Raw genomic sequence first — 25381 nt, 5'->3', positions numbered from 1 at the left:
CCGGAGAATAAAGAAAAACGAACGACCACCTTTTTTTTTTTAATTAAAAATTTTTTTTTTTTTTAATTAAAAAAATTTTTTTTCTTGTTTTTTTTTGTGGTCGTTGTTTTGTTTTGGCGGGTGCTTTTTGGAAGTCTTAAAGGGGCAGGGCGGGCCACTTAATCCAGAGGTAGGGAATCCGGGACCTCTTGGCACCCTAACCCCTGGGCTGCAGGGAGCAGGGAGGCCCCTTACGGAGATAAATAGCCTCCCAGCAGCTCCTGCTCCAACGCGACTCCACCATTTTGGAGTAGCTGCCCGAGCCAGGCCACGCCCACAGCAACAGCGGAGATTAACTCCACAGCAGCCGGGCAGGAAGCAGAAACCCTGTCTGCGCGCAGCTGCGCAGCACAAGCCACTAGAGGCCGCTGTTCTCCCAGGAGAGGAGGACCACAAACCAACAAGAAAGGAAGTCCTTCCAGCCATCACTCGTCCCAGTTCTGCAGACTATTCCTATCACCATGAAAAGGCAAAGCTACAGGCAGACAAAGATCACAGAGACAACACCAGAGAAGGAGACAGACCTAACCAGTCTTCCTGACAAAGAATTCAAAATAAGAATCATAAACATGCTGACAGAGATGCAGAGAAATACGCAAGAAAAATGGGATGAAGTCCGGAAGGAGATCACAGATGCCAGAAAGGAGATCGCAGAAATGAAACAAACTCTGGAAGGGTTTATAACCAGAATGGATAGAATGCAAGAGGCCACACTGGGGGAGGAAGTAATCAAACAGACCACGGAAATACACAGAACCCCCAACAGAAAGGATCCAAGAAGGGCAACACCAAGACACATAATAATTAAAATGGCAAAGATCAAGGACAAGGAAAGAGTGTTAAAGGCAGCTAGAGAGAAAAAGGTCACCTATAAAGGGAAACCCATCAGGCTAACGTCAGATTTCTCAACAGAAACCCTACAGGCCAGAAGAGAATGGCATGATATATTTAATACAATGAAACAGAAGGGACTTGAACCAAGGATACTGTATCCAGCACGACTATCATTCAAATATGACGGTGGGATTAAACAATTCCCAGACAAACAAAAGCTGAGGGAATTTGCTTTCCACAAACCACCTCTACAGAACATCTTACAGGGACTGCTCTAGATGGGAGCACTCCTAGAAAGAGCACAGCACAAAACACCCAACATATGAAGAATCGAGGAGGAGGAACAAGAAGGGAGAGAAGAAAAGAATCTCCAGACAGTGTATATAACAGCTCAATAAGCGAGCTAAGTTAGGCAGTAAGATACTAAAGAGGCTAACCTTGAACCTTTGGTAACCACGAATTTAAAGCCTGCAATGGCAATAAGTACATATCTTTCAATAGTCACCCTAAATGTTAATGGGTTGAATGCACCAATCAAAAGACACAGAGTAACAGAATGGATAAAAAAGCAAGACCCATCTATATGGGGCTTACAAGAAACTCACCTCAAACCCAAAGACATGTACAGACTAAAAGTCAAGGGATGGAAAAACATATTTCAAGCAAACAACAGTGAGAAGAAAGCAGGGGTTGCAGTACTAATATCAGACAAAATAGACTTCAAAACAAAGAAAGTAACAAGAGATAAAGAAGGACACTACATAATGATAAAGGGCTCAGTCAAACAAGAGGATATAACCATTCTAAATATATATGCACCCAACACAGGAGCACCAGCATATGTGAAACAAATACTAACAGAACTAAAGGGGGATATAGACTGCAATGCATTCATTCTAGGAGACTTCAACACACCACTCACCCCAAAGGATAGATCCACCGGGCAGAAAATAAGTAAGGACACGGAAGCACTGAACAACACAGTAGAGCAGATGGACCTAATAGACATCTATAGAACTCTACATCCAAAAGCAGCGGGATATACATTCTTCTCAAGTGCACATGGAACATTCTCCAGAATAGACCACATACTAGGCCACAAAAAGAGCCTCAGAAAATTCCAAAAGATTGAAATCCTACCAACCAACTTTTCAGACCACAAAGGCGTAAAACTAGAAATAAACTGTACAAAGAAAGCAAAGAGGCTCATGAACACATGGAGGCTTAACAACACGCTCCTAAATAATCAATGGATCAATGACCAAATCAAAATGGAGATCCAGCAATATATGGAAACAAATGACAACAACAACACTAAGCCCCAACTTCTGTGGGACACAGCAAAAGCAGTCTTAAGGGGAAAGTATATAGCAATCCAAGCATATTTAAAAAAGGAAGAGCAATCCCAAATAAATGGTCTAATGTCACAATTATCGAAATTGGAAAAAGAAGAACAGATGATGCCTAAGGTCAGCAGAAGGAGGGACATAATAAAGATCAGAGAAGAAATAAATAAAATTGAGAAGAATAAAACAATAGCAAAAATCAATGAAACCAAGAGCTGGTTCTTCGAGAAAATAAACAAAATAGATAAGCCTCTAGCCAGACTTATTAAGAAGAAAAGAGAGTCAACACAAATCAACAGTATCAGAAACGAGAAAGGAAAAATCACGACGGACCCCACGGAAATGCAAAGAATTATTGGAGAATACTATGAAAACCTATATGCTAACAAGCTGGGAAACCTAGGAGAAATGGACAACTTCCTAGAAAAATATAACCTTCCAAGATTGACCCAGGAAGAAACAGAAAATCTAAACAGACCAATTACCAGCAACGAAATTGAAGAGGTAATCAAAAAACTACCAAAGAACAAAACCCCCGGGCCAGATGGATTTACCTCGGAATTTTATCAGACATACAGGGAAGACATAATACCCATTCTCCTTAAAGTCTTCCAAAAAATAGAGGAGGAGGGGATACTCCCAAACTCATTCTATGAAGCTAACATCACCCTAATACCAAAACCAGGCAAAGACCCCACCAAAAAAGAAAACTACAGACCAATATCCCTGATGAACGTAGATGCAAAAATACTCAACAAAATATTAGCAAACCGAATTCAAAAATACATCAAAAGGATCATACACCATGACCAAGTGGGATTCATTCCAGGGATGCAAGGATGGTACAACATTCGAAAGTCCATCAACATCATCCACCACATCAACAAAAAGAAAGACAAAAACCACATGATCATCTCCATAGATGCTGAAAAAGCATTTGACAAAGTTCAACATCCATTCATGTTAAAAACTCTCAGCAAAATGGGAATAGAGGGCAAGTACCTCAACATAATAAAGGCCATCTATGATAAACCCACAGCCAACATTATATTGAACAGCGAGAAGCTGAAAGCATTTCCTCTGAGATCGGGAACTAGACAGGGATGCCCACTCTCTCCACTGTTATTTAACATAGTACTGGAGGTCCTAGCCACGGCAATCAGACAAAATAAAGAAATACAAGGAATCCAGATTGGTAAAGAAGAAGTTAAACTGTCACTATTTGCAGATGACATGATACTGTACATAAAAAACCCTAAAGACTCCACCCCAAAACTACTAGAACTGATATCGGAATACAGCAAAGTTGCAGGATACAAAATCAACACACAGAAATCTGTGGCTTTCCTATATACTAACAATGAACCAACAGAGAGAGAAATCAGGAAAACAACTCCATTCACAATTGCATCAAAAAAAATAAAATACCTAGGAATAAACCTAACCAAAGAAGTGAAAGACTTATACTCTGAAAACTACAAGTCACTCTTAAGAGAAATTAAAGGGGACACTAACAGATGGAAACTCATCCCATGCTCGTGGCTAGGAAGAATTAATATCGTTAAAATGGCCATCCTGCCCAAAGCAATATACAGATTTGATGCAATCCCTATGAAACTACCAGCAACATTCTTCAATGAACTGGAACAAATAATTCAAAAATTCATATGGAAACACCAAAGACCCCGAATAGCCAAAGCAATCCTGAGAAAGAAGAATAAAGTAGGGGGGATCTCACTCCCCAACTTCAAGCTCTACTATAAAGCCATAGTAATCAAGACAATTTGGTACTGGCACAAGAGCAGAGCCACAGACCAATGGAACAGACTAGAGAATCCAGACATTAACCCAGACATATATGGTCAATTAATATTTGATAAAGGAGCCATGGACATACAATGGCGAAATGACAGTCTCTTCAACAGGTGGTGCTGGCAAAACTGGACAGCTACATGTAGGAGAATGAAACTGGACCATTGTCTAACCCCATATACAAAAGTAAACTCAAAATGGATCAAAGACCTGAATGTAAGCCATGAAACCATTAAACTCCTGGAAGAAAACATAGGCGAAAACCTCTTAGACATAAACATGAGTGACCTCTTCTTGAACATATCTCCCCGGGCAAGGAAAACAACAGCAAAAATGAGTAAGTGGGACTATATTAAGCTGAAAAGCTTCTGTACAGCAAAAGACACCATCAATAGAACAAGAAGGATCCCTACAGTATGGGAGAATATATTTGAAAATGACACATCCGATAAAGGCTTGACGTCCAGAATATATAAGGAGCTCTCACGCCTCAACAAACAAAAAACAAATAACCCAATTAAAAAATGGGCAGAGGAACTGAACAGACAGTTCTCCAAAAAAGAAATACAGATGGCCAACAGACACATGAAAAGATGCTCCACATCGCTAATTATCAGAGAAATGCAAATTAAAACTACAATGAGGTATCACCTCACACCAGTAAGGATGGCTGCCATCCAAAAGACAAACAACAACAAATGTTGGCGAGGCTGTGGAGAAAGGGGAACCCTCCTACACTGCTGGTGGGAATGTAAGTTAGTTCAACCATTGTGGAAAGCAGTATGGAGGTACATCAAAATGCTCAAAACAGACTTACCATTTGACCCAGGAATTCCACTCCTAGGAATTTACCCTAAGAATGCAGCAATCAAGTTTGAGAAAGACAGATGCACCCCTATGTTTATTGCAGCACTATTTACAATAGCCAAGAATTGGAAGCAACCTAAATGTCCATCAATAGATGAATGGATAAAGAAGATGTGGTACATATACACAATGGAATACTACTCAGCTATAAGAAAAGGGCAAATCCAATCATTTGCAGCAACATGGATGGAGCTGGAGGGTATTATGCTCAGTGAAACAAGCCAAGCGGAGAAAGAGAAATACCAAATGATTTCACTTATCTGTGGAATATAAGAACAAAGGAAAAACTGAAGGAACAAAACAGCAGCAGAATCACAGAACTCAAGAATGGACTAACAGGTACCAAAGGGAAAGGGACTGGGGAGGATGGGTGGGTAGGGAGGGATAAGGGGGGGAGAAGTAGGGGGGTATTAAGATTAACATGCATGGGGGGTAGGAGAAAAGGGAGGGCTGTACAACACAGAGAAGGCAAGTAGTGATTCTACAACATTTTGCTATGCTGATGGACAGTGACTGTAAAGGGGTTTATAGGGGAGACCTGGTATAGGGGAGAGCCTAGTAAACATAATATTCGTCATGTAAGTGTAGATTAGTGATAGCAAAAAAAAAAAAAAAAAAAAAAAGGGCAGTTCCTGTGTGGTAACCTCCAACGAGTTCTACACAAGGGTATAAAGGGCATATAAAAGTGTAGGCAAAGGGTCTGTTTGTGTTTATACAGAGGATCAAAGCCTAATTGGGCTACCCCGAAAATGAACTAAGATACGATATGAAAAAGAACTTCCAACATCTGCACCCTCTGGAAGACTCATGCCAGAAGATGATCATCAAAAAACCCCAACAAAGATCCACGCACTGCTACAGCTGTAGATGCACTCATCCCACCAGTTCCTGGACCTGCCATGGGAATGAGGAAGGAGATATCTAAGCTGGCCTGTGCATACAGTAAAACAACAAAATTGGACTGGATCTATACTGTTGGAACTCAACCAAGAATTTGGAGAAGTGCAAATTGTAGCGCTCCAAAGTCTTACAACTACAAACTATTTATTGTTAAAAGAACATATGGCATGTGAACAGTCCCCAGGAATGGGTTGTTTTAATTTGTCTGATTTCTCTCAGACTGTTCAAGTTCATTTGGACAATATCCACCATATCATAGATAAGTTTTCACAAATGCCTAAGGTGCCTAACTGGTTTTCTTGGTTTCACTGCAGATGGCTGGTAATTACAGATATGCTTTGGTTATGTAACTATACTCCTATTATGTTAATGTGTGTGTGCAATTTAAGTAGTAGCTTAAAACCTATACATGCTGAAGTTACTCTACAAGAAGATATATCAAAGAAATAATCAATCTTCCCATGTTTTCTTCCGCCTGCTACTTCTATAGCTTTTCTTCTTCCTTCCTAATTACAACCCTTAAATAGAATTCGTGCCTCATATCAAATTTACCGAGTATCATAATTCTTCCAAGTGGTAAAGATACCTCAAGAGAAATGCTGGGCATAGAAGCCACAGGGCATAAATATGCAAAGAAGTAAAAAGCTAACTTTTTCAAACAATAAGGCTTCTCTCTCACTTACCAACTTCACATTTCCCTGTATGGCCCCGGAAGATGACTGGTTAGCCAGAGACGGGTAAGATTCCTCAAGGGAGGAACAACCTAAGACAGGCACAGTCGCAGGGGGGCCATCAGGTGAGAAATTGGGGATCAACAGAGGTGAGGCTTAGAACCTCACCCCCGCGTTCTGAGAGAAATCTTCTGCATACGTGGATGTTTTATTGCCCTTGTCTAGCTTGGATTAACACATAGTCTACAGGCACACACCTGATCATCTACATGTGCTCTCTTACAACACTAAACTATGTTTTCTACCTTTATCTTGTATCTACCTACCACTTCAGCATTTTATTAAAAATAATAATAAAAAAGAGAGAAATGTGGTATCCACATATAAATCAAGTATAAAAACCAAATGAGTATTCATATTTGAACTGACTGTTTATAGTTCATAATGCATGAGCAAAACCGAAAGTTTCTGTGATGACTGCCCTTGTACTGTTCACTATGTAACTTATTCATTATGTAAGAATTTGTTCTACATGTAAAAACTTGTTTGTTATGCCTCAGAAGATTGGAGACTGACAAAAATTAGGCTTGGGGTGGAATAATGATTGTGCATTGAGCATTGACTCCCCTATACAGAATTTTATTGTCGTTAACAACCATTTGATCAATAAATATGAGAGATGCCCTCACAAAAAAAAAAAAAAAAAGGACAGACTTCCAATGGTAAAATAAATTAGTAACCGGGATGTAATATGTAATGTATAGCATAAGGAATATAGTCAAGATATTGTAACAGCCTGGTAGGGTGATAGCTGGAACCTAGAATTATGTATATAAATGTTCTACCACTGTGTTGTACACTTGAAACTCATGTAATGTAATACTGTGTGTCAACTACCCTTCAATAAAAAATAATTATTAAAAAAAATAAAAAATAAAAAAAATAAAAAAAATAAATGAGGATAGGTTAAGAGACCTCTGGGACAACACCAAACATTCTAACACTGACATTTTATGAGATGAGAAAGAGAAGAGAGGCGGGGGAGTGGAGTGCACATTTATTTGAAGAAACAGCTGAAACTCCTCTAACCTGGGGAAGGAAACCATCCAGGCCCAAGAAGCAGAGAGTCCCAAGCAAGATGAACCCAAGGATGTCCATACTAAGAAATGTAATTAAAATGTCAAAGATCCAAAACAAAGAGAGATTCTTAAAAACAGCAAGAAAAAAAACCCTCAGCAAATTCAAAAAGACTGAAATTGTACCAACCAACTTCTCAGATTACAAACGTGTGAAAGTAGAAATAAACTGTATGAAGAAAACAAAAAGGCTCACAAACACATGGAAGCTTAACAACATGCTCCTAAATAATCAATGGATCAATGACCAAATTAAAACAGAAATCAAGCAATATATGGAGACAAATGAAAACAACAGCACAATGCCGCAACTTCTGGTGGACGCAGCAAAGGCAGTTCTAAGATGAAAGTATACTGCAATCCAGGCGCATTTAAAGAAGGAAGAACAATCCCAAATGAACAGTCTAAATTCACAATTACTGAAACTGGAAAAAGAAGAATGAGGCCCAAAGTTAGTAGAAGGAGGGACATAATAAAGATAAGAGAATAAATAAATACAATTGAAAAGAATAAAACAATAGAAAAAAATCAATGAAACCAAGAGCTGGTTCTCTGAGAAAATAAACAAAATAGATAAACCCCTAGCCAGACTTACCAAGAAAAACAGAGAACCTACACACATAAACAGAATCAGAAATGAGAAAGGAAAAATCACTATGAACACCACAGAAATACAAAGAATTATTAGAGAATATTAAGAAAAATTATATGCTAACAAACTGGATACCTAGAAGAAATGGACAACTTGCTTGAAAAATACAACCTTCCAAGACTGACCAAGGAAGAAACAGGAAATCTGAATAGACCAATTACCAGCAATGAAATTGAAGCAGTAATCAAAAAACTACCCAAGAACAAAACCCCTGGACCAGATGGATTCACCGCCGAACTTTATCAGATATTTAGAGAGGACATAATACCCTTAAATCCTTAAAGTTTTCCAAAAAACAGAAGAGGAGGGAATACTTCAAAACTCATTCTGAGGCCAGCATCACTATAATACCAAAACCAAGCAAAGACACCACAAAAAAAGAAAACTACAGACCAATATACCTGATGAACATAGATGCAATAATACTCAACAAAATATTAGAAAACCAAATTCAAAAATCCATCAAGAGGATCATATACCATGATCAAGTGGGATTCATCCCAGGGATGCAAGGATGGTACAACATTCGAAAATTCATCAACATCATCCACCTCACCAACAAAAAGAAGGACAAAAACCACATTATTATCTCCATAGATGCTGAAAAAGCATTTGACAAAATTCAACATCCATTCATGATAAAAACTCTCAACAAAATGGGTATAGAGGGCAAGTACCTCAACATAATAAAGGCCATATATGACAAAGCCACAGCCAACATCATACTTAACAGCAAGAAGCTGAAAGTTTTTCCTTTAAGATCAGAAAAAAGACAAGGATGCCCACTCTCACCACTTTTATTAAATATAGTTCTGGAGGTCCTGGCCACGGCAATCAGACAACACAAAGAAATACAAGGCATTCAGATTGGTAATGAAGAAGTCAAACTGTCCCTGTTTGCAGATGACATGATACTGTACATAAAAAATCCTAAAGAATCCACTTCAAAATGACTAGAACTAATATCTGAAGTCAGCAAAGCTGCAGGATACAAAATTAATACACAGAAATATGTTGCATTCCTATACACTAATGACGAACCAGCAGAAAGAGAAATCAGTAGTACAATTCCATTCACAATTGCATCAAAAAGAATAAAATACTTAGGAATAAACCTAACCAACGAAGTGAAAGACCTATACCCTGAAAACTATAAGACACTCTTAAGAGAAATTAAAGAGGACAGTAGTAAATGGAAATTCATCCCATGCCCTTGGGTAGGAAGAATTAATATTCTCAAAATGCCCATCCTATCCAAAGCAATCTACATATTCAATGCAATCCCTATCAAAATAACAACAGCATTCTTCAACAAACAGGAACAAATAGTTCTAAAATTCATATCGAACTACAAAAAACCCCTAACAGTCAAGGCAATGCTGAGAAGGAAGAATAAAGCAGGGGGTATTATGGTCCCCAACTTCAAGTTCCACTACAAAGCCACAAAAATCAAGATAATTTGGTACTGGCACAAGAACAGACCCATAGACCAATGGAACAGACCTGAGAGTCCAGATATTAACCCACAGATATTTGGTCAATTAATATATGATTAAGGAGCCATGGATATACAATGGGGAAATGACAGCCTCTTCAAAAACTGTTGTTGGCAAAACTGGACAGCTACATGTAAGAGAATGAAACTGGACTACTGTCTAACTCCATACACAATAGTAAACTCGAAATGGATCAAAGAGCTGAATGTAAGTCATGAAACCATAAAACTCTTAGAAGAAAACATACACAAAATTCTCTTGAATATAAACACAAGCAACTTTTTCATGAACATATCTCCAGAGGCAAGGGACACAAAAGCAAAAATGAACAAGTGGGACTATGTAAAATTAAAAAGCTTCTGGATAGCAAAGGACACCATCAGTAGAACAAAAAATCCTACAGTATGGGAGAATATATTCATAAATGACATATCTGATAAGGAGTTGACATGCAAAATATATAATGAGCTCATGCTCCTCAACAATCAAAAAGCAAATAACCCAATTAAAAAATGGGTGCAGGATCTGAACAGACACTTCTCCAAAGAAGAAATTCAGATGGCCAACAGATACATGAAAAGATGCTCCACATCGCTAATCATCAGAGAAATGCAAATTAAAACCACAATGAGATATCACGTCACACCAGTTAGGATGGCCAACATCAAAAAGACAAACAACAAATGCTGGCAATGATGCAGAGAAAGGGGAACCCTTCTACACTGCTGGTGGGAATATAAATCAGTTCAACTATTGTGGAAAGCAGTACAGAGATTCCTCAAAAAACTAAAAATAGAAATACTATTTGACCCAGGAATTCCACTCTTAGTAATTTACCCTAAGAATGCAGCAGCCCAGTTTGAAAAAGACATATGCACACCTATGTTTAATGCAGCACTATTTACAATAGCCAAGAAATGGAAGCATCCTAAGTGTGCATCTGTAAATGCACGGATAAAGCAGATGTGGTACATATACGCAATAGAATATTATTCAGCCATAAGAAGAAAATAAGTCCTAAAATTTGCAACAACATGGATGGAGCTAGAGGGTATTATGCTCAGCAAAATAAGCCAGGTGGAGAAACAGAAGTACCAAATGATTTCACTCACCTGTGGAGTTTAAGAACCAAGAAAAAACTGAAGGAACAAAACAGCAGAAGACTCAAAGAACCTAAGAATGGACTAACAGTTACCAAAGGGCAAGGGGCTGGGAGTGTGGGTGGGGAGGGAGGGATAAGGGGTTAATCATAAATAATATGATTAGCACATATAATGTAGATGTGGACGTAGGGAAGGAAGTATAGCACAGAGAAGAGAAGTAGTGACTCTATAGTATCTTACTATGCTGATGGACAGTGATTGTAATGGGGTATGTGGTGGGGACTTGATAATGGGGGCAATCTAGTAACCACAGTGTTGCTCATGTGATTGTATATCAATGATACCTTAATAAAAAAAGAACAGCAAAAAAAAAAAAAAAAAAAAAACAGTAAGAGAAAAGCAATGGGTTACCTGCAAGGGAAACCCCGTAAATCTATCAGCTGACTTTCTGGCAGAAACTCTACAGGCCAGAAAGGAGTGGCATGTAATATTGCAAGTGCTAAAAAAAAAATATCCAATTAAGACTACCCAGCAAGGTGATCATTCAGAATTGAAGGAGAGATAAAGAATTTCTCAGAAAAATACAGGTTAAAGGAGTTCACAGCCTTGCAGTTTTATAAGATATGTTAGAGGGTCTTCATTAAGAGAAGAAAAAACTGTAACTAGAAGCAAGAAAATTGTGAAAAAAAAAAACGTTACACTGGTAAAAGCAAACATACAGCAAGGTAGATCAGTCACCTAAAAGTTCGTATTAGTATTTAAGTTAAAAGGTTCAAAGACATAGTAAAACCAACTACTTCTAAAAATTAGGTAAGGCAATCATTAAATAAAAAGGTATAAAAGAAGACATATACATAAAATATGGCAGGTAGGGAGTTACAGTGTAGTTCTGTTAGAATGTGCTTAAACTTAACCATTAATATACACTACTGTACATGTGAGATGTTACACATAAAATACATGGTAACCACAGTGAAAATTCTAATATAGACAAAATATAAACAGAAAGAAATCCAACAATAACACTAAAGGAAGTCATCACAGACGAGGGAAGAGAGCAAGAGATGAAGAAAATATCAGAAAAGAATAACAAAATCAGAAAACATTCAACAAAATGGCAGTGAATACATACCTATCAATAATTACTTTAAATGTAAATGAACTAAATGCTGCAACAAGATGTAAGGTGACTGGACAAAAAAAACAAGACCCATCTATAGGCTGCCTATTAGAAAATCACTTCAGACCAAAAGACACACAGATTGATATTGAAAGGATAAAAAAAGATATTTCATACAAGTAGAAATGGGAAAAAAAAGCTTTAGTAGCAGTAGTTATATGAGACAAAATAAGACTTTAAAACAGAATTGTAAAAAAAGACAAAGAGTATATTATAATAATGACTAGGGGTTCAACTGAGCAAGAAGATAAAACAACTGTAATTATTTGTGTACCCAATAGAGGAGTACCTAAACATATAAAGCAAATATTAAGAGACAACAGGGCAATTAACCCCACTTACATCACTGGATAGATCATCCAGACAGAAAATCAATAAGGAAACAGTGGCTCTGAATAACATATTAGATCAAATGGACCTAATAGATAAATATAAAATATTACATTCAAAAACAGCATAATAATTATCCTTTACAAGTGCATACAGGACATTTTCCAGGATAAATCAAAAAAATATTAACAAATTTAAGACTGAAATCATACCAAGCATCTTTTCCAACCACAACAGTATGAAACTGGAAATCAATTACAAGAAAAAAGCTGGACAAAATACAAACACATGAAAGCTAAACAACATGCTACTAAACAACCATTTAGTCAATGAAGAAATCAAAGAGGAAATAAAAAAATTCTTGGAGAATAATGAAAATAGAAACACAATCCAAAAATCTTTGAGATGCAGCAAAAGCAGTTTTAAGGGAACGTTTATATCCTTACAGGCCTACTTCAAAAAATAAGGAAAATCTCAAACAATCCAACCATGAACCTAAAGAAACAAGAAAAAGAAGAACAAAGCCCAAAGTCAGTAGAAGGAGGGACTTAATAAAGACTGACACCACATTTATATTCAGTTAGGAAAGCTAAATTCAAAAATACATTAAAAGGATCATTTTAATACAACCAAGAGCAATTTATTCTAGGGAAGCAAGGATGGTCCAATATCTTCAAATCAATCAATGTGATACACCACATTAACAATAAAGATAAAAACCAAATGATCATCTCAACAGATGCAGAAAAAACATCTGACAAAATTGAACATGCACTCATGATAGGAACTCTCAACAAAGTCGGTATAGGGGGAATATATCTCAACATAATAAAAGCTATATATGACAAACACACAGCTACCACAATATGGTAAAGGTGAAAGCTTTTCTTCTAAGATCAGGAACAAAACCAGGATGCCCACTTTCACCAATTTTATGCAATAAAACACTAGAATTCACAGCCACAGCAATCAGACAAGAAAAAAAACAAACAAAAAGGAATCCAAATTGGAAAGGAAAAAGTAAAACTGGCACTATTTATGCATAATATGATACTATATATATAGAAAATCCTAAGGACTCCAGCAAGGACTACTAGAGTTAATAAATTCAGTAGTCTCATGATACAAAATCAATATACAGAACTCCATTGCATTTCTATATACAAGAATGAACTAAGAAAAAGAGAAATTTTAAAAATCTATCCCATTTACAATTGCATCAAAACAGCTAAAATATTTAGGAATAAATTTAACCTTAAGACCTGCATACTGAAAACTAGAAGACACTGATTAAAGTAATTGAAGATAAATGGAAAGATATTCCATGCTCATCAACAGGAAGAATTAATGTTGCTGAAATAGTTATACTGCCTAAAGCTATCTACAGATTCAATGCAATCCCCATCAAAATATCAATGGCATTTTTGACTGAACTAGAGCAAATAAACCTAAAATTTGTACAGAACCACAATAAACCCCAAATAGCCAAAGCAATCCTGAGAAAGAAAAAGAAAGCTGGGTATTATGTTCCCTGGTTTCAGACTATACTATAAAGCTACAGTAATCAAAATGGTATGGTACTGGCCTAAGAACAGATACCTAGATCAATGGAACAGAATAGAAAGCCTCAAAATAAAACCATGCCTATATGGTCAATTAACAGATGACAAAGGAGACAAGAATATGCAATGGGGAAAAGACCGTATTTTCAATATAAAGTGTTAGGAAAACTGAACAGCTACATGCAAAAGAATGAAACTAGATCACTGTCTTACACCATACACAAAAATCAAGTCAAAATGTATTAAAGACTGAAATGTAAGACCTGAAACAAGAAAACTACCAGAAGAAAAATAGGCAGTAAATTATTGAACATAGACACTAGTAATTTTTTCTGGATATATATCTCACCACACAAAGGAAATAAAAGCAAAAATAAACAAGTGAGACTACATCAAACTGAAAAGTTTCTGCATAGTAGTAGAAATGATCAACAAAATAAAAAGAAATTTTGGCTGTATGGGAGAATATATTTGCAAATGGTTTATCCAATAAGGGGCCAATACCCAAAATATATAAGGAATTCATAGAACTCATCACCAGAGAAACAAACAGTCCAATTATAAAATGGGCAGAGGACCTGAATAGACTTTTTCCGAAGAACACATACAGATGGCCAACAGACACATGAAAAGATGCTCAACATCACTGATCATCAGGAAAAGGTAAATCAAAACCACAATGAGATACCATCTCACACCAGTTAGAGTGGCTAATACCAATAATACAAGAAGTAGCAAGGGTTGGTGAGGATGCAGAGAAAAGAGAACCCTGATACACTGATGGTAGGATTGTAAACTGGTACAGCCACTATGCAAAAAGTTATGGAGGTTTCTCAAAAATCTAAAAATAGAAATACTGCATGACCAGGTAATTCCATTCTGGGAATTTACCTGAAGAAAACAAAATCACTAATTCAAAAAGATATATGCACTTCTATGTTTATTGCAGCATTATACACAATAGCCAAAATACGGAAGCAACCTAAATGTCCTCAATAGATGAGTGGATAAAGAAGATGTGGTACATGCATACAATGGACAAGTACTCAGCCATAAAAAAAACAAAAATTTGCCATTTGTAACAAAATGGATAGATCTAGCGGGTATTATGGAAAGTGAAGTAACTCGGAGAAAAATAAATATCATATGATTTCACTTGTATGTGGAATCTAAAAAATAAAACAAATGAACAAACAGCAGAATCCAAGAGCAGACTGGTAGTTGCCATACAGACGTACAGGGATAGGAGAAAAAAATTAGTGAGAATGTTTTGATGTCTTTATCTGAATGATGATTACATGAGTGTATATATACATCAAAATTCACTGAGCTGTATATTAAGCAAGATTTGTGCATTTTATTGTATTTACTTAAATATAAGTAATAATAATAATAAAACAGAAGAAAGGAGAGATTGAGTAAAGAAGTCTGAATTATAACTAAATTGTATGGAGTGGCAAAAACATGCCCATGGTATTGGAGATGCAGGTCAGATTACAATAGAACTTTATCCATTTTACAATGTTAATATAGAATATTTCTTATAACATGTAATCTTTGAGGTTAATAGCAACTTATATAACAAAAATATTATCAATTTAAAAATACTCTATTTCATACAAGTAAAACCATTTTGAACAATACATACCTGTTTTTCAAGTTTAGTTTGAGTATCTTCTAGCTCTCCATTTCTAATTGTCTCTTGTTGTAACATTTGCTGCTGTTGCTGAAGAGTATGCTGTAGAATAATATTTTGCTCGGTAGTCTCTTCAAGACTGTGACTTTTCATTTTCAGCTCTTTCTGTAAACAGTATACCTAACAAATATATATATTCCTCATTATAATAACATATTTCAAATATAAGCAATAAAATATCAAAGTGTCTTCCTTATTAGATAATTATCCTGACTTCTCATGTGGGACAATTGCATTTATGATATAGTTTGTTATACGGAAGAACGGGGTTCATTTTTCTGATGGGCAGATGTGTTAAAGGGCCTGCTAATAAGGTTGACTCTTGGCTGGCATCTAGGAATGTAACTTTTGAAACATTCCCCAAATGATAAGATTGTTTTGCTTAGCTAAGTCAATAAATCATGCTTTTATTTTTGGAGTCTGGAATTTTGATACTTGCAGCTGTTCCTGGGTGACCAGCCCATTAAAAACCCTGAATTTTGAATCATAAGCAGGCTTCACTGGACAGAAACACTACACATGTTGACACATTTCACTGCTACAGAAAGTAACATGTTCTATATAACACCTCCCAGAGAAGGAAAGAATATAGGAAGTCATGGATTTCTACACACTTCATCTGATGTATCTTTTCTCCTTATTCAAAATATAGTCCGAAAAGCAGTGCAGAAATGTTAGGTGCTATTTGTTATATTATGTTGTTATTACTGCTGTTGTGTACAAAATGATATCCCAGTAAACCACTCTTGAATATTTGTGCTCCAAAAAACACATAAAGGAATGACAATCTCAACTGAGAAATTACATTCATTCACTCCAGACACTTAGGACTTAAATATGCTGGTCCCCAAAAGTGTTTTAAAAGATACCTTTAAAGTTATCTGGGAGTACTTATTAAGTAGGAAAAAAAATCCTTTGACCTAGTAATCCAAATTCTAAATATCTGCTAAAATAAATTATTTTTAAAACCATATATACTACTACAGTATAATTTATTTTATAATATTCTTTACCTTCTCTTGAATGAGGAAGATTAAATGATGATATATCAATCTGATTATAAATAAATGATACAATCATTTAAATTCATAATACAAATGGCAAATATAAAATTTTACATAACAAAATGAAATGAAAAAAAACAGAATTACACTTCAATAGTTATGAGAAATGTGCAGGAAATAGAAAAGTGAAAACTTCATTAGCGAGTGGACTGAAAGTAAATCTTCTTTATAAGACTATTGCTTATGTAATAACTATTATTAAAATGAAGGAAAATAAAGCCATTTCTTTAAAACAAAGAAACTTTCCATTAAATATCACTCCAGAAGAAAACAATTTTAGACTCCTAAGAGATAATGGAAGAGAACCTGACTTGGCTGCTTTTTCTAATTATATAACTGGTGAACATTCAGCAGCATCACAAAGGGCTTAAGAGCCAAATATTCTTTGTTCATGATGAGAAGCTCCAAAATTTCAAACTCCAATAGATAATGACACTGGAAACATGGAAAAACCTTAGATATGACAAGCAGCTAGCCAATTTCTAATCCTATTATTATTGTCTTATTTTTTAACTACCATACTTAATTTTGTCTGTATGAAAACAATTTACTTAGTGCAAATATCTATCAGTATCATGCATTTTCTTTGTTTTCTCTATTTCCTGGGAAAACTGCAGATCATACTCCTGTAGTAATTTATATTATATAGAACTGACTAGTCTAGAAGATAAGCTTAAACATGATTTTTTCTTTACTCGTACAGCTGGGCTTTCCTAGTCAAAATTAAAAAATACGCAAAATACTAAAATAAGACAAGAGAGAAGAAAAAGGTAAGACCCCCACCAAAACACTACGAAAGCCATACAAAATAACAATAAAAATTTTTATTTCATTAATCTGGCCACTGGCAAATCATTTCAATTAAAAATACTGAAATAGAAAGGAGGAGCCAAGATGGTGGTAGGGCAGCGGAAATCTTCTCCCAAAAACATATATGTTTTTGAAAATACAACAAATACAACTATCCCTAAAAGAGAGACCAGAGGATACAATACAACAGCCAGGCTACATCTACATCTGCGAGAACTCAGCGCGTTGTGAAGGGGGTAAGATACAAGCCACAGCCCGGTGGGACCCAAGCGCTCCCCTCACCCCAGCTCACTGGCAGGAGGAAAGGAGTCAGAGTGGGAACGGAGTGGAAGTGCAGGACTGCTAAATAACCAGAATTAGTAATCTGCACTGGGAGTGCAGACACACATTGCATGTTATGCTGGATATGAGGGAAACAGAAAAGTAAAATCTTTGAGCAGATCCCCGCAGCCAACTCCTCTGGAACAAAAGAAAAGCAAGTGTTTTTTAAAAGTCTTAAAGGGACAGGGGCTTCACAGCTGGATGAAATCGTCCCAGCACACTCAGCCAGGCAGGCTGGGAATTCTGATGAGCTTTGGATGCCCCAGCACCCCAGGGAGGTAGCGCAGTTCTGAAACCCCTCACAGCAATAAACAGCCTGCAATTCATTCCTGGTCCACTGAGGCACTGCTTCAGTGACCGAACAGCCTGGAAGTGGTGGCGCCAACAGCAGCCACCCAGAGTCTCCACCCGGCATGCAGCCACCCAGGCCAGACCCAGGGCCGCTAATGGCGTGCAGCTGCCTGGCGCAGGCAGAGGAAGCTGGAGCAGGGTATGAAGAGGCACCGTTCTTGCAGGAGAGCACACCCAGTGCACCTGCCTCACCCCACAGGGCTCTGGGTTGCCCCATGGGCGGCGGCCCAGGGGATAGACCAGGATGCTGCTTCCAGTGAGAGGGTGACGGACACAAGTAGCAGAAAGGGGCAGGGGGACCAGCAAGCAGGAAGGGACTTTGTTCTCCTAGCTGACACACACTCTACCTGCCTACGACTACCTCTATCGCCATGAAAAGGCAGAAGAATTCGGTCCAGTCCAGAAGTACCCAGACAACCCCAAAGAGCACAGACAGATATAACCAATCTTCCTGAAAAAGAATTCAAAATAAAGGTCAAAACCATGCTGATGGACCTGCAGAGAAATATGCAAGAGCTAAAGGATCAAGCTGAGGGAGAATACAGAAATAAAACAGTATCTGAAAGGAATTAAGAGCAGACTAGATGAGGTGCAAGAGGCCGTTAATAGAATAGAAAATGAGAGAACAAGAACACAGAGCAGTTGAGGCAGAGAGAGATAAAAGGATCTCCAGGAATGAAAGAATATTAAGAGAATTGTGTGACCAATCCAAATGGAACAATATTTGCATTATAGGAGTACCAGAAGAAGAAGAGAGAGAAAAAGGGATAGAAAGTGTCTTTGGAATTGGATTAGAGACGGCGGCGTGAGAGGAGACACAGAGGCTTCCTCCTAAAATTGGATACAATTAGAAAATATAGCTGGCACAACTAATCCAGAGAGAGCAACAGGAAAGAGGACAGAGTCAGACTGCACACAACTGGAGAAAAGAGCAGACCTCACCGAACGGGGTAACGTACCAGAGCTGTGGCTCCATGGGACCCGAGCCCTTCCCCGACTGCAGCTCACCGGTGGGAGGAAGAGAAACGGGGCAGGGAGGGAGAGGAAGGCTTGGGAGTGCTGAATACCTAGCTCCAGAGATCTGCTCTGGGAGCACAAACCTACATTTCATGGTGCTTTCATGAGAAACGCATGACTACCGGGTTGGAAAGTTAATACAGGCAGAGATCCTGGGGAGACTGGGATTCTAGCCACTTGTGGAAAGGAGGGATCCATATCCGGGTGCTCTGGGTCAAAAACTTATACCTGTGGGACCAGCCCACTGGCTCAGGCAGTGGAGACAGGCACAGCAGCCAAGAGGCGGGCAACAGCTCTTTCCTCCCCCAAGGCACCAGTACCACTCCCCTTCGACCCCTGACATTGCTCCAGGGGCTGAGCAGCTCCAGAATAGAGCTTCTGGACACTAGAAGGCACCACATACAAACATGAAACGCCAAAGGAACCTTGTCCAGATGGAAATTATTTATACAACTCACGAGAAAGATTTAAATAATATGGACCTCATGACTCTTCTTGAAAGGGAGTTCAAAATAAAAATCATCAACATTCTAATGGAGGTACAGAAAGATATCCAAGAACTCAGGAATGAATTCTGGGTGGAGATCCAATCGTTGAAGAGCACGATGGAGGGTATTAAAAGCAGGTTGGATAAGGTGGAGGAGACAATAAATGAAATAGAAACTAGAGAACAGGAATACAAAGAAGCTGGGGAAAAGAGAGAAAAAAAGGATCTCTAAAAATGAAAGAATATTCAGAGAACTCTGTGAACAATGCAAGCGGGACAATATTTGAATTATAGGGATACCAGAAGAAGAAGAGAGAGAGGAAGAGAGAGAAAGTGTCTTTGAGGACGTAGTTGCTGAAAACTTCCACAATCTGGGGAAGGAGACAGTCTCTCAGGACATGGAGATCCACAGATCTCCCAACACAAGAGACCCAATGAAGGCAACACTAATACATGTAGTAATTAAAATGGGAAAGATCAAGGATAAGGACAGACTGTTAAAAGGAGCCAGAGAGAATTAAGATAACATACAGAGGAAAGCGCATCATGCTAACATCAGACGTCTAAGCGGGAAACTTATAGGCCAGAAGGGAGTGGCATGATGTATGTAATGCCATGAAGCAGAAGGGCCTGGAACCAAGATTACTTTATCTGGCAAGATTATCATTTAAATTTGAAGGAGGGGTTACACAATTTCCAGATAAGCAAAAGCTAAGAGAATTTACCTCTCACAAAATATCTCTACAGTCTATTATGGAGGGACTGCTATAGATGGAAGTGTTCCTAAGGTTTAATAGCTGTCACCAGAGGTAATAAAACCAAAGTAAAGAAAGTAGAACAGCTAATTATGAAGCAAATGCAAAATTAAATTAACTATCCCCAAAGTCAATCAACGGATAGACAAAAAGTACAGAATTTGATACCTAATATATAAAGAATGAAGAAGGAAGAAAAAGGAGGAGAAATAGAAAAGAACCTTTAGATTGTGTTTGTAACAGCATACTAAGAGCATTAAGTGAGACTCTTAGATAGTAAGGAAAGTAACCTGGAACATTTGGTAACCATGAATCTAAAGCCGGAAATGGCAATAAGTACATACCTATCGATAATCACCCTAAATGTAAATGGACTGAATGCACCAATCAAAAGACATAGAGTCAGTGAATGGACAAAAAAACAAGACCCATCTATATGCTGCTGACAAGAGACTCACCTCAAACCCAAAGACATGCACAGACTAAAAGTCAAGGGAAGGAAAAAGATATTTCAGACAAACAATAGGGAGAAAAAAGCAGGTGTTGCAGTACTAGTATCAAACAAAATAGACTTCAAAACAAAGAAAGTGACAAGAGAAAAAGAAGAACATTACCTAATGATAAAGGGCTCAGTCCAACAAGAGGATATAACCTTTATAAATATACAAGCACCCAACAAAGGAGCACCAACATATGTGAAACAAATACTAACAGAACTAAAGGAGGAAATAGAATTCAATGCATTCATTTTAGGAGACTTCAACACACCATTCACTCCAAAGGACAGATCCAGCAAACAGAAACTAAGCAAGGACAGACAGGCACTGAAAAACACTCTAGAACAGATGGACCTAATAGACATCTATAGAACTCTACAACCAATAGCAACAGGATACACATTCTTCTCACGTGCACATGGAACATTCTCCAGAATAGACCACATACTAGGCCACAAAAAGAGCCTCAGTAAATTAAAAAAGATTGATATTCTACCAACCAACTTTTCAGAACAGAAAGGTATAAAACTGGAAATAAATTATACAAAGAAAGCAAAAAGGCTTGGAAACACATGCAGGCTTAACAACATGCTCCTAAATAGTCAATGGATCAATGACCAAATTAAAATGGAGATCCAGCAATATATGGAAATAAATGACAACAACACAAAGCCCCAACTTCTGTGGGACACAGTGAAAGCAGTCTTAAGAGGGAAGTATACAGCAATCCAGGCATATGTAAAGAAGGAAAAACAATCCCAAATGAGTAGTCTAAAGTCACTATTGAAACTGGAAAAAAGAACAAATGGAGCCCAAAGTCAGCAGAAGGAGTGAAATAATAAAGATCAGAGAAGAAATAATCAAAATTGAGAAGAATGAAACAATAGAAAAAATCAATGAAACCAAGAGCTGGTGCTTTGAGAAAATAAACAAAAAAGACAAGCCTCTAGCTAGACTTATTAAGAGAAAAAGAGAATCAACACACATCAACAGAATGAGAAACGAGAAAGGAAACATCACAATGGACCCAACAGAAATACAAAGAATTATTAGAGACTACTATGAAAACCTACATGCTAAGAAGCTGGAAAACCTAGAAGAAATGGACAACTTCCTAGGAAAATACAACCTTCGAAGACTGACCAAGGAAGAAACACAAAATCTAAACAAACCAATTACCAGCAAAGAAATTGAAGCGGACATCAAAAAACTACACAAGATAAAAAACACCGGGCTAGGTGGATTTACCTTGGAATTTTATCAGACATACAGAGAAGACCCAATACCCATTCTCCTTAAACTTATCCCAAAAATAGAAGAGGAGGGAATACTCCCAAACTCATCATTTCTATGAAGCCAACATCACCCTAATACCAAAACCAGGCAAAGACCCCACCAAAAAAAGAAAATTACAGAACAATATCCCTGATGAACGTAGATGCAAAAATACTCAACAAAATATCAGCAAACCGAATTCAAAAATACATTAAAAGGATCATACACCATGACCAAGTGGGATTCATTCCAGGGATGCAAGGATGGTACAACATCTGAAAATCCATCAACATCATCCACCACATAAACAAAAAGAAGCAAAAAAATGACATAATCATCACCATAGACGATGAAAAAGCATTCGACAAAATTCAACATCCATTCATGCTAAAAACTGTCAACAAAAAGGGTATGGAGGGCAGGTACCTCAACATAATAAAGGCCATTTATGACAAACCCACAGCCAACATCATACTGAACAGTGAAAAGCTGAAAGCTTTTCTTCTGAGATCGGGAACAAGACAGGGATACCCCCTCTCTCCCCACTGTTATTCAACATAGTATTGGAGGTACTAGCCACAACAATTAGACAAAAAAAAGAAATACAAGGAATCCAGATTGGTAAAGAAGAAGTTAAACTGTCACTCTTTGCAGATGACATGATATTGTACATAAAAAAACCAAAAGACTCTACTGCAAAAGTACTAAAACTGATATTGGAATACAGCAAAGTTGCAGGATACAAAATTAACACACAGAAATATGTGGCTTACCTATACACTAACAATGAACTAATAGAAAGATAAATCAGGAAAACAATTCCATTCACAATTGCATCAAAAAGAATAAAATACTTAGGAATAAACCTTACCAAGGAAGTGAAAGACCTATACCCTGAAAACTATAAGACACTCTTAAGAGAAATTAAAGAGGACACTAAGAAATGGAAACTCATCCCATGCTCTTGGCAAGGAAGAATTAATATGGTCAAAATGGTGATCCTGCCCAAAGCAATACACAGATTTGATGCAATCCCTATCAAATTACCAACAGCATTCTTCAATGAACTAGAACAAATAGTTCAAAAATTCATATGGAAACACCAAAGACACCAAATAGCCAAAACAATCCTGAGAAGGAAGAATAAAGTGGGGGAGCTCTCGCTCCCCAACTTCAAGCTCTACTACAAAGCCATAGTAATCAAGACAGTTTGGTACTGGCACAAGAACAGAGCCACAGACCAGTGGAACAGAATAGAGACTCCAGATATTAACCCAAACATATATGGTCAATTAATATATGATAAAGGAGCCATGGACATACAATGGGGAAATGACAGTCTCTTCAACAGATGGTGCTCACAAAACTGGACAGCTACATGTAAGAAAATGAAATTGGATCACTGTGTAATCTCATACACAAAAGTAAATTTGAACTGGACCAAAGAACTGAACATAATTCATGAAACCATAAAACTCTTAGAAAAAAATCATAGGCAAAAATCTCTTGGACATAAACATGAGTGACATCTTCATGAACATATCTCCCTGGGCAAAGGAAACAAAAGCAAAAATGAACAAGTGTGACTATATCAAACTGAAAAGCTTCTGTACAGCAAAGGACACCATCAATAAAACAAAAGGATACCCTATAGTATGGGAGACTATATTCATAAATGACAGATCCGATAAAGGGTTGACATCCAAAATATATAAAGAGCTCACACACCTCAACAAACAAAAAGCTCCTGTACAGAAAAGGACACCATCAATAAAACAAAAACATACCCTACAGTATGGGAGAATATATTCATAAATGACAGATCCGATAAAGGGCTGACATCCAAAATATATAAAGAGCTCACACACCTCAACAAACAAAAAGCAAATAATCCAATTAAAAAATGGGCAGAGGAGCTGAACGGACAGTTCTCCAAACAAGAAATTCAGATGACCAACAGACACATGAAAAGATGCTCCACATCACTAGTCATAAGAGAAATGCAAATGAAAACCACAATGAGATATCACCTCACACCAGTTAGGATCGCCACAATCCAAAAGACAAACAACAACAAATGTTGGCAAGGTTGCAGAGAAAGGGGAACCCTCCTACACTGCTGGTGGGAATATAAATTAGTTCACCCATTGTGGAAAGCAGTATAGAGGTTCCTCAAAAAGCTCAAAATAGAAATACCATTTGACCCAGGAATTCCACTTCGAGGAATTTACCCTAGAAATGCAGCACTCCAGGTTGAAAAAGACAGATTCAGCCCTGTGTTTATCGCAGCACTATTTACAGTAGCCAAGAAATGCAAGCCACCTAAGTGTCCATCAGTAGATGAATGGATAAAAAAGATGTGGTACATATACACAATGGAATATTATTAAGCCATAAGAAGAAAAGAAACCCTACCATTTGCAGCAACATGGATGGAGCTAGAGGGTATTTTGCTCAGTGAAATAAGCCAGGCTGGGAAAGACAAGTATCAAATGATTTCACTCATATATGGAGTAGAAGAACAAAGAAAAACTGAAGGAACAAAACAGCAGTAGAATCAAAGAACCCAAGAATGGACTAATGGTTACCAAAGGGAAAGGGACTGGGGAGGGATGGGAGGGATTAAGGCAGGGAAAAAGAAAGGGGGCCTTATGATTAGCATGTATAATGTGGGGGAGGGCATAGGGCGGGCTGCGCAACACAGAGAAGACAAATAGAGAGTCTACAGCATCTTACTACGCTGATGGACACTGACTGTAATGGGGTTTGTCGGGGGGGAGTTGGTGAAGGGGGGAGTCTAGTAACCATAATGTTCTTCATGTAATTGTAGATTAATGATAATTAAATGAATTAAAAAAAAAGAAAGTGTTATTGAAGAAATAATTGCTGAAAACTTCCCAAAACTGGGGGAGGAAATAGTCTCTCAGACCATGGAAGTGCACAGATCTCCCAACACAAGGGACCCAAGGAGGACAGCACCAAGACACATTATAATTTAAACGGCAAAGATCAAAGAGAAGGACAGGGTATTAAAGGCAGCCAGAGAGAGAAAAAAGGTCACCTACAAAGGAAAACCCATCAAGCTATCATCAGACTTCTCAACAGAAACCTTACAGGCCAAAAGAGAATGGCATGATATAATTAATGCAGTGAAACAGAAGGGCCTTGAACCAACAATAC

The 25381-nt window shown here is 37.6% G+C and overlaps 1 protein-coding gene across 9 annotated transcripts in view; it reads right to left on the bottom strand.

Moving 5' to 3' along the window:
* The window catches only part of CCDC18 (coiled-coil domain containing 18), a 202971-nt gene that overhangs the window by 59984 nt on the left and 117606 nt on the right, over positions 1 to 25381 (bottom strand). For all 9 annotated transcript variants that reach the window (XM_036906533.2, XM_036906534.2, XM_036906528.2 and 6 more), the window contains one exon: positions 15577 to 15744. In XM_036906533.2, the coding sequence (XP_036762428.2) occupies positions 15577 to 15744 (168 nt within the window). The remainder of the gene's footprint in view (positions 1 to 15576; positions 15745 to 25381) is intronic.

This window comes from Manis pentadactyla, chromosome 4, assembly GCF_030020395.1.
Source record: "Manis pentadactyla isolate mManPen7 chromosome 4, mManPen7.hap1, whole genome shotgun sequence".
In the NCBI taxonomy this organism is placed as follows: Eukaryota; Metazoa; Chordata; class Mammalia; order Pholidota; family Manidae; genus Manis; species Manis pentadactyla.
This window is presented reverse-complemented; position numbering and strand designations above follow the sequence as displayed.